At 34.3% G+C, this 13,229-nt stretch overlaps 1 protein-coding gene across 2 annotated transcripts in view; it reads right to left on the bottom strand.

The window, feature by feature from the left end:
- Positions 1-561: 561 nt before the first annotated feature.
- ADCY9 (adenylate cyclase 9) overlaps positions 562-13,229 on the bottom strand; it is a 176,031-nt gene continuing 163,363 nt past the window's right edge. For both annotated transcript variants that reach the window (XM_023497722.2, XM_003761887.4), the window contains exon 10: positions 562-12,132. In XM_023497722.2, coding sequence (XP_023353490.1) covers positions 10,941-12,132 — 1,192 coding nt within the window. In that variant the 3' untranslated portion in view covers positions 562-10,940. The remainder of the gene's footprint in view (positions 12,133-13,229) is intronic.

Below are 13,229 nucleotides of genomic sequence, written 5' to 3'. Positions count from 1 at the left end.
GGATCTAATCTGAGTTTTGTAGCACAATTTTCATTTGAAGTTATGCCAAATGAAAAAAATACAACAACAAATTTCATGTTAATTACACTGTATTTTAAATTATTTTCCCAGCTTTCTATAGCTAAAGTGTGAAATTTTCTTCATTACAGTAAAACATTATAGTATACAACTGGTTACAAGGTCTGTAGTAATGAGTCAAAGATCATGGTGTGTTTATTCTATATACAGATATAGCTTAATATTTCACAGATACAACTTCTTCTTGGCTTTGGTTCTTGACAAAGCATAAATATTTTTTTTGTTTGTCTTTTTACAATTAGCCTCCTAAATAGCCTCCTCCTCCCCCCAGCTGAAGTAAAGCTTCAACATTTCCCATCAGCAGTGTTTTCTGACCTTCAGCTATGGGGATGAGAGGGTGAAAAAGAGTGATAAAATGATTTGCTGGGAATGAGAAAAGATCATTAACCACAATTTCTAGAAATTGGGATTTTCTTTTTAAAAAAAGAAAACTGTCCATTGCTTTTGAAATTGAAAGGTTCTTCAAAATCCACACAACTGTTGTTTTTTTTTTTTGTTTGTTTGTTTTTTTGCTATTTCTTCCTGCATTTCATGACCAGCAATGGTTGTCTTCATGGCTAGAATCTCTGGCATATATGATATCAATTTCAATCCACAACATATAGTCAATCTCAAATCAAACAAATGCTTAGACAAGATCAACACTTATTCCCACTTAAGACTAAGTGCACAACTTTAGAGTAACATAAAACAGTATAGTTCTTAAGACATTCAGATTTCTCAAGTCAAATCTCAATGAAACGATGCTTTTATGATGTATCTCATCTTGTACATGTCATGACTATACACATCATATGGAACATGCAACAAGAATCACAAAATTACCTTTGGTATGAGGAGTGTATTTGAATTGATAAATTATAGTTTCAATTGCCATTCAGCCTTATACACCAGAAGCACATAACCATAAAGAAACCAGGTTTTGAATAGTAACGAATTATTAATACATTTAGGGAACATTAAATCCTAAAGGGATATTGCGCTTATCTTGAGAGATGTGTAAAGTAGTTAAGGCTCTGGTTTTTCTGCTTAAGTTGAATACTATAACTTTAAAAGGATATTATAAGAGACCCTGTTCTTCATACACAGTAAGATGGCTTAATATGATTGGAATTGTAGAGCTTTGGGAATCTAGGCTTGTTTTTAAAAAAAAATGGCTAGGAAACAGCCCCCTGTCACCTGAGGCTTAATTGCAAACTCTGGATGGTTTCTTGTTTAGTAGCCAAATTTAAGGGTTGGACTTCCTAAACCCCAGGGCAACTTTAAGAATTTATAACAATCTTCCAGAGGGAAAATGCATTCTGTGGTATATTGGGTCTAAACAAGACCAGAGAATCCATTCTGGTCTGCAAATTGAGACATAAGTAGAGAGGCTTGTTTCTACGCCCGATTCAGTCCCAAGAGTTAGTTTTAGCTAATCACACTTGGGAATTACTCTCTACTAAGGACCACATGAGGTTTATGGAGAACTTCAGTGTAGTATTCTTTCCAGCTTTGTTTTTGTTTCAATTTGAGTTTCTAGAAGTTTGTAAATGATATAGGGATCTGGTGTGTAGGTTGGGCAAAGTACAACAGGTTATGGTGCCCACTGAGCAAACACAACAGACTGCAGGGGGTTAGCAACTCTTGGTTAGTGTTATATGATTACTTTCCTATACTTCACTTAGAAGCAAATAAGGAAGAGATCACTTTCAACAAATGTGATAGTGCAGTTGTCTGAATGTACAAGTTGGCACTATTAGGGCCCTTAAAATACATAGTAAGTTTGCAATGATGCTATATGTAGTATTGCTATGGATACTGGTGAAATAGGGCATATGTATATGAAAAGAAGAAGCCCCTAAGTTTAGAACTAAAGAAAACTATCAGGAGTGCTCATAAATCTGAACTAATTTCCTCTAATTTGTTAGTTTCTCTTTCATGGTTTGAATTTGCTATGATTTGATAAACAAAAAAGTTTCAAAAAGTATTTTACAAATAAGAAAATAAAAAAAGATTGTAAAGCATTCATTGTTTTCTATACAGGAAAAAGGAATTAAAGTATCTGAGAAATTATCTTACTTAATAGTCCTGCCTCTTAAGGCACAAACATGTTCATTTTTTTTTTTTTTTTTTTTGCTATTGTCATTAACATATGGTCACCACTTGATTAGATTTAAAAGGCCACATGCATTTCAATAATTTAGAAACAAAGAACCAAAAAAACTGCTAAGAGGAAAAAGTAACTTCAATAGTCCATTTGTCATTCAAATATCAGTCTTTCAAAAAAAATGTAAAATCATAGGCATAACCCTCAAGTGGAAATTGTATTTTATCTCATTTGTTGACCTCATTTTTATTCTCACAACTTTAAATACATCACATTTCAGTCTACCACCAGAATTGGATTCTCAATTATTACTGTGGAAAGAATGGAATTCCGGAAATAAGATATTTGGCAAATAGTCATTTACATGCTACAAATACAAATAGCCTGATATAGTGGGAAGAGCTTGATGACTCAGTGGACAACCTGACCAAGTTAGTTAATTTTTTAACTTGTTTTCTAATTTAATTGAGTGGATGTGGGTTCCTTAACTACTTAACAAACTTAGCAGAAGGGGAAAAAATGTATTTTTAGATCCTTGGGAAAAAGTACTCTGCAAATATAAGGCTATCCTATGCACAGGCGTATTTTTATGAGTTGTCTGTTTATAGGATATAAAAAGTTTCTTGATGTCAAAAGAACATTCTGTCTTTCATATAGAGGCACAGAATCTCAGAACTGGCAAAGATCCCACAGACTTTTTGGTCCCACTCCTACCTAATAGTAAATCACTCTACAAATTCTCTAGTAAGTGGTCATCTAGCCTTTGCTTAAACATCTCCAGTGATATGTAAAACCTTCCCCTGAGGTAGCTCTTTCCATTTCTGGATGGCTCTATTTATTAGGAAACAAGTCAAAATGTGTCTATGCAGTTTCTATCCAGTGCTCTTACCTCTGCTCCTTATGTGCCAAGCAGAACAAGCTTACTCTTGTTTCCACATGAAAATCCTTCAAATATTTGAAGATAGCCATCATATTTCACTGTGTCTCCAAAGACTTTTCCAGGTTAAATATCCTTAGATCATTGGATCTTGAGTTTTGAGCTCCCCTTTCTATCCTGGTAGCCTCTTCTGGACAAATTATAGCTTATCCATTTGGTATGTAGAACCAAATACAATACTCCACATAACGAGTATGGAATGGATCATGGAATGATCACTACTTAGTTCTGAATATACGTAATTCCCATAGCCTGATGACACATTAGCTGCCTCTCCATCCTATCCCATCATTATGTATACCACTGAGTTATATTAGGCTTGAAGTTCACTAAAATCCCAATAACAATTACACATAACTTTTTGTTCAGTCATATCTCTCCCATCCTGAAATTGGGGAATTAAAGTCTTAAATTTAAATACAAAATTTAACACTCACCTCCATTAAATGTCATTTTATTAGATTAGGACTATCATTCTAGTCTGCTGAGATTTCTTCAGATCTTGAATCAATCGTGTAACAAGTTAGTTATTCTTCCCAGCTCTGTATAATCGACAGACTTGATAAGCATTCCATTCTATTCATGATTTCCTATAAATCACTGTTTAAAGGGTTGAATAAAATGAGACTGAGGACCAAGTCCTGGGACACCTTACAAGAGAATATGAAATTCGGTTGACAGTCCTTTAGTTAGACTGGAACTCTTTGTTTCCAGTCATTCAACCAGTTTTAAATCCAACTAATTGCACCATTATCCAGATCACACATTTCTATCTTCTCTATAAGAATATCTTGAGGGACTCTGCCAAATGTCTTGCTGAAACTCCAGTCAGTAATGTATGTCCTATGGGTATGAATATTTCCTTAGGAGTTAGGAATGGGGTGCGTCTGTGAAATTTTATTTTGTTGATCACAGTATTTAGGATAGGACTCTGAGAAGACAAGTGGAAGGGCATAATAGAAACAGTTAGAATCTATTAAGTATACAAGATCTATGCTCTAATATTGAGTATATCTTGTGAAAGTTAAAAAGGTTTAGTACTAGACAAACTGGAGAGGTTTGCCTGCAAGACTGGGAAGGATATATTTGAAGTCATGATGGTTGAGTTACATTGAAGAAGGTATGGGATTGGTTGGCAGTTTAGTTTTGCTCCTACTATAACTTCTCTTACTTCCTTTTTTTGGAATACTGCTCTCTATCTCTTCATTTTTTCCTATACTACTTTTTTTTTTTTAGAGTTGTTTAAATACATCATATCTATCTCTTTAGAAATTACTACTTTCTTTCCTAGCTTTTTTGACAAATTTTTCTTTGGCAATCAAATGACAGGGACATTATAGACATGGGATGAAAAAAAGAATGCTGCTGAATCATTTTCTGGGAATCTCATTTACTATACTTAGTTCTGATTATCTTTGAAGTTTTCTACATAATTGATTATAGATATTCACAAATTATAAATATTATAAATATTCCCAAAGGGAATTTAAAAAAAAAGTAATAATCACAGATTTCCAAAACAAACAAATGACATTACATATCAGGAATTCATACTGCTGAAGTGGAATATGTTGAAATCATACTATTGGTACTCAAACATTGCTGGAAAACTGGACATAAAATATGCCCTCAGTAGCCAAAGCAGGGACCTCTATAATTTAAGTACAACATCTCAGAGAGAGGAGAAAAGCCCTTTGCCCTAGAGAACATTTTTTTCTGAAAGACTCACTAATGAAAAATATGCATCTAGTTCACAAATTATACATTGCACCTTTTCAAGAGAGATTCAGTTTTAAATAAAGTTATGGCTTATGAGTAAAACTGTGAAATGTGCTCTTTTATTACCCTTGACATCAACTCAGTTAGGTGGTTCTGATTCCATTAAACATCCTTACTCCATGGCTATTTTGCCATACGATAAATCCTTTAAGACAATTATAGATATTTGAAAAGAAAAATGATCTCAAGGTCACTGTTAGATAATGTAATAGATATTTGGCCACCACCAAAAAAATTAATAAGTAGAAATTTTTCACTTTAATGCAGAGAACTCTGCATTTTCTTCAGCAGACTACAAGATCCTTTAATAGCAAATGCACTTAAAGTATAGTTTCCAGTCTACAAATTTCCACAATTTGTTAAATAGAAGGCTCCTTACAAAATCTAATGTGCTGAATATAAAGAATATTTACATCACTAGACTCCATCATTTACCAACTGGAAAAACTGTGATTAATTTCCTACTATATAGAGAGCAAGTACTATCAAACTCTTAAATTTGATGAGTGGCTCTGTAAGCATTTAATTGAGATAAAAAGGACAAAAGTTTAATTTTAATCAGAAGAAAAAAAACATAAATTATTCCTACTTAGTGTCGTGATTTACATTTAATTTAGTTTATACTGGAGAAGCAGCAATTAGAATTTTCCCAAAATTATTATTTGGAGTAGACCATATTTACTATTCCTTCAAAGGAATTCAAAGTCAGTAATAAAGTTTTTGAAATATGTTGAGAACAAATAATTTTACACAAGAAAATTTTTACAGATGTAAGTCTTTTGAGGAACTTAAACTTCAACAAATATATATATAAATATGTGTGCATATTTTTTTTCAATTACTATCTTTTTCCTCTGGTCAATTGCTTTTTCTAATCCTTTGGTTCTATATTCTAAGTAGGATCAATTCAATTAAACAAAGATTTATTAAGTGCCTACTATGTATAAGGCAGTGTGTTAAGTCTTAGGATACAAGAATAGTTTTTTGTTTTTTTTTCCCCAAAAGGAGCATCTACATGGTGGGGGAAAAAAACTTCAAGTGAGTGAGGAAGGAATAATGAATGAGGTCTACCCCAAATCAAAAGCTGCCTCTCTAGATCATCTATGAGATTTTCTAATAGTTTTTTAGAGTCTCTTTTTTGGTTAACAGACTTGTAAACCAGAGTGGGAGTGGGAGAGAAAGCTTATTACCATTCTCTGAATAAATCTTTAAAAGGTCTAATCAAAAAGATTCTTAGGGAAACCTAATGGAAGATGTTGTTTCTGTCATTATCAATAAATCATAGATGCTGAGTGTTCAAAGAATGATCAGTTGGATGCCTTCTCTCTCTAATCAAATTAGCAAGTCCCCCAGGGCCCATGAGCTTATTTCTACTTATTAGTTCTCTCAACAAGTACTTGAAAAGCTCTTTTGCACACTGTGGGGTTTCAGTGTTGGCTGACTCACCAGAGAAGGGCCTAGGGAAGTACACAGAGACATTCAGAAGGGGACACTCTTCTATGTCTGGCTTTTTTTGGTTGTAAGCTTTCTTTGTTTATTTACGGTATGACTAGATGTGAATGAAATTATTCTTAGATCACATGGGTTCAAATCTTGACTCTGCTACTTCCTTGCTATGTGACTATGGGGAACTTATTGAACTTTCCTTGAGTCTCAGTTTTCCAAACTATAAAGTGAAGACAATAATACTAATGTGACCTACCTGTTGTGAACTTTACAGCATCAGTTAAATGTGAAACATTGTCACTGCTTGGGGAGGAAAGGATTAGGAATAAGAGTGAAATGCTACCACTATTATTTTCTTTTGTAACCTGATCATTAAAATATTATTAGTTTAAAGATACAGTTAGAAACAAAACATCCCCTGGCCAATTCCAACCAAAGCAAATATGCTTATTAAAAGCAAAATTAAAGAAAACAAAAAGCCTTCTGACATCTTCTTTACAAAATACTTTTTTAAGTACTGAGGGGAAAATTAGCCTAATATTTCAGTCACAGAATAGAAAGCACAAGAATATTGTCTTAATGCTTAGGTGGTGAATATTTAGATTTAAGGGTATTTTTGAATATGTTTCTTCTGTAGATGAATTTGGAGGTGATAAGAATGAATCTAAAAGAACACATGTGTAAGAGTTAAAAGAGAATTTGTTTCTGTAGACTGCAATACAGGTTCAAGGCATAGGGTAATTTTGGAAGCACCCAATGTTGCTTTGACATTCTTAAATCAAAAATCTATAATGCACACAAGGGATGTATTTTTAGGAAAAAGTAAATATCATGCACAATCTGTGTAATGTGAAGTATACTAGCTTTTGTATTTTCATGTTCTGATGAGGCATATAATTCAAGACGCAACTTCTAAAGCCGATCAAGTCACTCACAGGTGTTCTGGGTTTAATCTTTAAAATGTTTGATTTATTCAGAATTTTTTTTTATAACTGTCTTTCGAATGTTAAGAGAAAAAAATCAAGTTTTAAAGAAAGAAATACTGTACCTATTCTATGAAAAATTATGGAAAACTCAATAAAATACTTGGAAGAGGCAGCTTAGAATAATGGAAAAAACACCTGGGCTTCAAGGTGCCACTCTGCCCCTTACTAACCATGTGACCTCTGGCAGGTCATTTCATCTGTCTTGTGCCTCAAGCACCTTCTTTATAAAAGGAGATGGTTGGATTAGGTAAATTCTGATAATTCTATTAATTCTATTCCTTATCTGACTTGGGCTAAGGAAGAACACGGTAATGAAATGCAATCCTAAGTAATTGTTGGCACACATTCAGAAGTTGTTGCTTCTGACATTAGACTCATAAGGCATAATTAACAACCACACCAAAGAACAAGTCAATGAAAGAACAGCGACTAGCTTTTCAGTTCAAAATTTGGAAGCATGCTCACCTAGAAGAATCATTTGCTCAATGCTTATAGGATTAGACTCAAAGCTTTTCCAATACAGATTCCGTGGGGGACATAATGAGGTAAATAAGCTATGTTTTCAAGATCTGTGCAAGAGAACAGTGAATTAAGGACATGAAAAGTTGCCCAGACTGGCTATTTAAGTAGGTTCAGGATAACTTTTCTGGAAGACATCATTATAAACTTTAAGGTCAACCTTCCTTTCAATACTACTGAACCTAGTTTCATATAACCATGAATACTAATTTAAAAAAAAAGTTTGTAAAAATAATACTAACTGACATTCATATAGTTTTAGTTTCACAAGGTGCTTTTATATACATTGTCTCATTTGATTCTCATCACAGTCCCATTAAATAGGTACTATTGGTATCATTTATCTTCAATTTACAGACAAATAAACTGAAAGTAACTCAGAGAACTCATGTTCATGCAGCTAATGTCAAAGGGAGATTGCAGGCCTATTTTCCCTCTATTCTTGGTCAACACTCTTTCCATTACACCTGGTTTCTTCATGAAAAGGGAAACCTCTTTGAAAATAGAGCAGCAAACACAAAGTTAATTTAAGCAGTTACAATGGCTAGAATTTAAGCAAACCAGAGACTAGATCCTAGCGAATGGAAGAGAAAAGGAGATTAAAATATTCACACTCTTTAATATTGAGAGAAGAAAAATGCCCTCAGGAAGAGAATATTTCCACAAGGAAAGCATCATTTAGCATGTGGTGTGTGTGTGATATGATGGATAGTGTGTTGTACTGGAAATGGTGGATGACTGGTTTGTATCCTATCTTAAATCCTGTGTAATAAACATGGGCAGATCATTTAATTTTCATGACCTTTAGTTTCCTCACCTGTAAAACAGGGATAATAAAACTAATACTACCTATCATAAGGGGTGGGTTCTAGGAAAATCTTATATAAATCTGAGTTATTATTATTATTGGTCTGAACCTGTGATTCCATCCATGTAGGGATCGTGGAAGCTCCCCTTACCAAAGCAGATCAGCAATTCAACAATAAATTATAGTCTTTTATTATTATTATTTCTTGAGAAATAAAAATAAATTCTGCATTTTTGGAAGAATACATTCTTTACAGGCAAGAGGTATTTGAACAACTACACTTCCTTCAATAGTGGAAGACCAACAATTTGACAGGCAAAACCTGAAGAAAAACATTACTGTTATTGATAATAATGTTATTGCCCAATAAAATAAGCATTATGGATATAAAACTGTACTAGTGGGTACCCACCTTTGTGTTCTTTATGATTAAACCTGAGCTGTGAGTTAGATGATCATAATCAACATTTCACTCAGTGGAGAACAATATTATGAGAACCAAGGATTTGGTAAGGGCAGTTATAATAGGATTTAAATGGAGTGACATGTTGCTAGTAAATCATATTTGGAATCTTAAATATAGAAGTAGCTTTCTCAAATTATTTGATGAGCTATATTTTAGTATTGCTTCAGTATTAGCAGCTTTAGAGAAACTATAATCTGGGTTCAGTTCTTAAGGAACTTAAGGTGGAATAAAAAAAATTTAAATGTGACTGCATAAGGAGATTTCCATATTTTCTTAAGTTGATCAACTCAGTTTTTGCAAATTATTTCATCTTATGGTATAGGGTAAGAACTCTTTCAATCTATAACAGGTGAAAATTAGCTTAATGGAACACATTTTGTCCCTCCCCCTTCCCCTATAGGTCATCCAGTCTGAAATAAAGAAAAGGAGAAATCAAATTTGTTTAAACAAAGGGAATACTAATATTTGTAACCAGGTCCTGTGCTTCTTAGCTCATGATGAAAGCTCTTTCTATATACATCCTTAAATGGGACAGAGAAAGCATTTTGATCTCTATACCTGCAGTGAGTAAAGAGGGCAAGTACAAAGCCCACAGAATGCCAGAGTGCAACAATGTACCACAACACAAAGCCTGAGGGCACTGGGCAGGAGTATCAGTCCATATAAAATGGGAAGCTGGGATTTTCAGATTCAACATGCATTTGATGACTTGGAATCCACACCTCCTTTGATATAAATACTGCTCAACGTCCTCACAGTGGTTGGTAGCTAAGTGGCTGAAATACTAACGGACAATCTGATTATTGTTATATGATATTCTTTGCAAACAAAATCTATTTCCCTCTCTCGAGACCCCTACTCCCAAACCCATTTCCAACCTAATCACATTTATTGAAAATAAATAAATAAATAAATGCAACCCTAAGACATTTATTTTAAGTTCTTTTCTTAAACACACATACTTCAAAGACACTAACTTTGAACTTGAAAATCCCTTAAAAGTAGGGATTCACTAAAGTGAAAATGGCTTCTCTGATACTTGGTGGCCCAGACTGAAGATGCTTTGTTACCTATTTGCACTTTGAAGACTGCCCTGAAAGCAGATGAAGTCTGAAAACCACTGAATATAAGGAAAGTGACACATCCAATACACACAATGGCATGTGTGTGTTTTCAAAGCATTTGCAAAACAGGATGGAATCACCACAGCTACATCACAGGCTTTATCTAAAGGACAAGCCACTGTGGAATCAATGCCTTTCCCAGCTCACTACACATTATTCCCTTTCCTTTAACATCCCTTCTCAGTACATTATTGGCACTTTAATATCAATTTCATAAATGCGAGTGTGTTTACATAGAAAGGTCAGATGATGATTGTAAAACACTATAATATATACACACAAAGAAATAAACAAATCTCAAAGAGTTGTATTAGCCAAAAATGTGAGAAACAACAATAAAAATGATATCTTAACCACAGCTTTTGCTTTAAAATGCAATTGATACCCAAAGCCATGATTCGCCAACGGCCTCTGTACCTAGACTTCAAGGCCATGGAAAATACCTGAAGGCACTTATTTTCCACACTGCTGAAAGATAATTACAGAAAGAGGTGGGAAGCTTTTCCAGGAGGGGAAGTGATGGAAGAGAGATGGATGAAAATGAATTCTGAACTTCTGTGATCCACACAGAAGTCAGGGTTTAAATGACAACATAACATCTAGGCACTGGAAATGTGTCTCTTGAAAAAAAAAAAAACAGCCAAATTGTAAATATTATTGTGTTTCTATGGATAGAGCACCTCATGCAGCTGACTCTTTGTGGCTGCATCATACACTCTTTGAAATATTTAGCTTGGTTAGCTCATTGGCTTCTTCAATTTCCATTTCACCACAGTCACTTTTTTCTATGGCTTTGCCAAATCTACACCTTTCTTCTGCTTTTACTGGGTCTTTCCGAGGCTTCTTCGCAGATAGGTGAGCATCCTTCGCCTGTGTATTACTATCAGAACCATAAGATGTCTTGTCAGAACTGTGAACAGAAGGCACCAAGTTGGCAATCTCATCTGTTGGAGACCGTCCAATGCTGCCATCTACTTGAACTCGAATGTCCGGTGATATAGATAATTGATGATGTGGCACAATCCCACTGTCCATGCATTTCGGATAAAGGTAGGTTTTCATTTGACCTTTCCCCTTCACATTTACTGTTCCCCTGTAGTCAAATTCATATCCCATCTTGTTCAAGATATGGTAGCTCTCTTCACTCACCTGTATGCGGCACTCCACTCCAGTAGTATCCATCCTGCTGGCAATATTCACTGTATCTCCCCAAATATCATACAGTAACTTTGTAGTGCCAATAACCCCTGCAGTGAGGGGTCCATGGTTAAAGCCAATTCTAAGTTTAAAGTTGAACCAGAGCATATTATTGTTGAAGTCGTCCACAACTTGCATCATTTCTTTGGCAAATTCAAAAAGGGTTCGCAAATGTTCATGTGGATGATTGCTGTCTTGACATTGGGAGGTATTCAGTCCAGAGGCTGCCATGTATGTGGCCCCGATGGTTTTAATCTTCTCAATGTTGTTATAATCTGGTTTGCTTAGCAATTCATCAAAGTCTCCAATCAGTTCATTTAGGACTCGATAACACTCCTTACCTCCTTCGTAGTTCTCTTCATAAAATTCACTGAAGTTTACAATGCTGGCAAAGATTACCCCTCCACTATCATGGTTTTTAGAGTAGCTTTGGGAAACCTTCAGTTGTTCTGCCACATGATAAGGAATAATGTTTCTTAGCAGCCAGTCAGCCTGATCTCTCATACTCTGGATTTTGGTACGGTGAAGATCAGCTTCCACATTTCCATGATAGTGAAGCCTGTAACTGACTTCAAACTCTCGATTCAAGAACCAGACCAGTAAAAGCAGGAGAAAGCAAACGAGTGTCACCTCCTGGCCAATTAGGTCTGCTGGTTTTTTGCTAAAATTTGGCATTGAAGTGTTGCATGGATTCTTCCTGGAACTAGAGAGCAAGGAAAAGACAGAAAAATATTCAATTAGAAATGTTTAATTTTTTTTCTTAAGTCTAACACTTTTATTTTACAAAAAAGAAAATTCAAATCAAAAAAAGATTCTGGCTTCTCCAGAATCACACAACTCATAAGTATTTTCAATATATATATATATATATATATATATATATTATTTTAGTTTTTATTTACAGTTTTTTATTTTTAAAAATACATGCAAAGATTCAATGTTACCCTTGCAAAACTTTCCCCTTCTCCTCTCTGGACAGCAAACAATTCAATATAGTCAAACGTGCAATACTTCTAAACATAAGAAATATGTTTAATATTAAAACTGCTAATCAAAATTTCAAAGCATATAAACACAACACTTAACAGGCATGTAGAGGACCAGCACTTCAAATATCTACTGAACTCTAATTTTTTAAACCAGATCTTTTATATCTCTTGTATAGGGAAGTCCCAGCAAGGAGATTCCTTCTACCAATGCAATTAGCACCTATTTTTTTTTAATTTTTTAGTTTTAACTGCCCATGACATAGCCTTCAGCTAAAGATTCAATTCAGTTTTATTCTGCTAGCAAAAGAGCTAAGAATAATTTGAGATTGAATAGTGTATCCTATATACTAGATCTGGAGATGAATAGAGAAAAACACAAAAATCACCCTCCTGGAGGAGTTTATATTCTACTTGTGGAATATAATATGTGCACAGATAAATAAATAGTTCCCCTTCTTGGAAGAGTTTATAAACTACTTGGGAAATATAATATGTACATGTGTAAATAAATACTTTTCCCATTTACAATCTATATCTTGTATGTACATAGTTACATGTTGTCTTTGCCATTAGAATGTGAATTCTCTGAGAACATGTTTTTCCCTTTCTAGGGCTTAGTATGATGCAGAGTACATGGTAACCACATAATAAATGTTTGTTGATTGACTAATATGAGCTGTAGAGATGACTAAAAATGAGAAAGATGAGTAGAGGTTTAAGAGCACATGATCACAGATTTAGAGTTGGAAGAAACCTCAGAAATTACCTAGTCCAACCCTCTTGTTTTATATATGAGAAAGGAGAGGATCAG

This window comes from Sarcophilus harrisii, chromosome 1 (assembly GCF_902635505.1).
Source record: "Sarcophilus harrisii chromosome 1, mSarHar1.11, whole genome shotgun sequence".
Taxonomy (NCBI): domain Eukaryota; kingdom Metazoa; phylum Chordata; class Mammalia; order Dasyuromorphia; family Dasyuridae; genus Sarcophilus; species Sarcophilus harrisii.
This window is presented reverse-complemented; position numbering and strand designations above follow the sequence as displayed.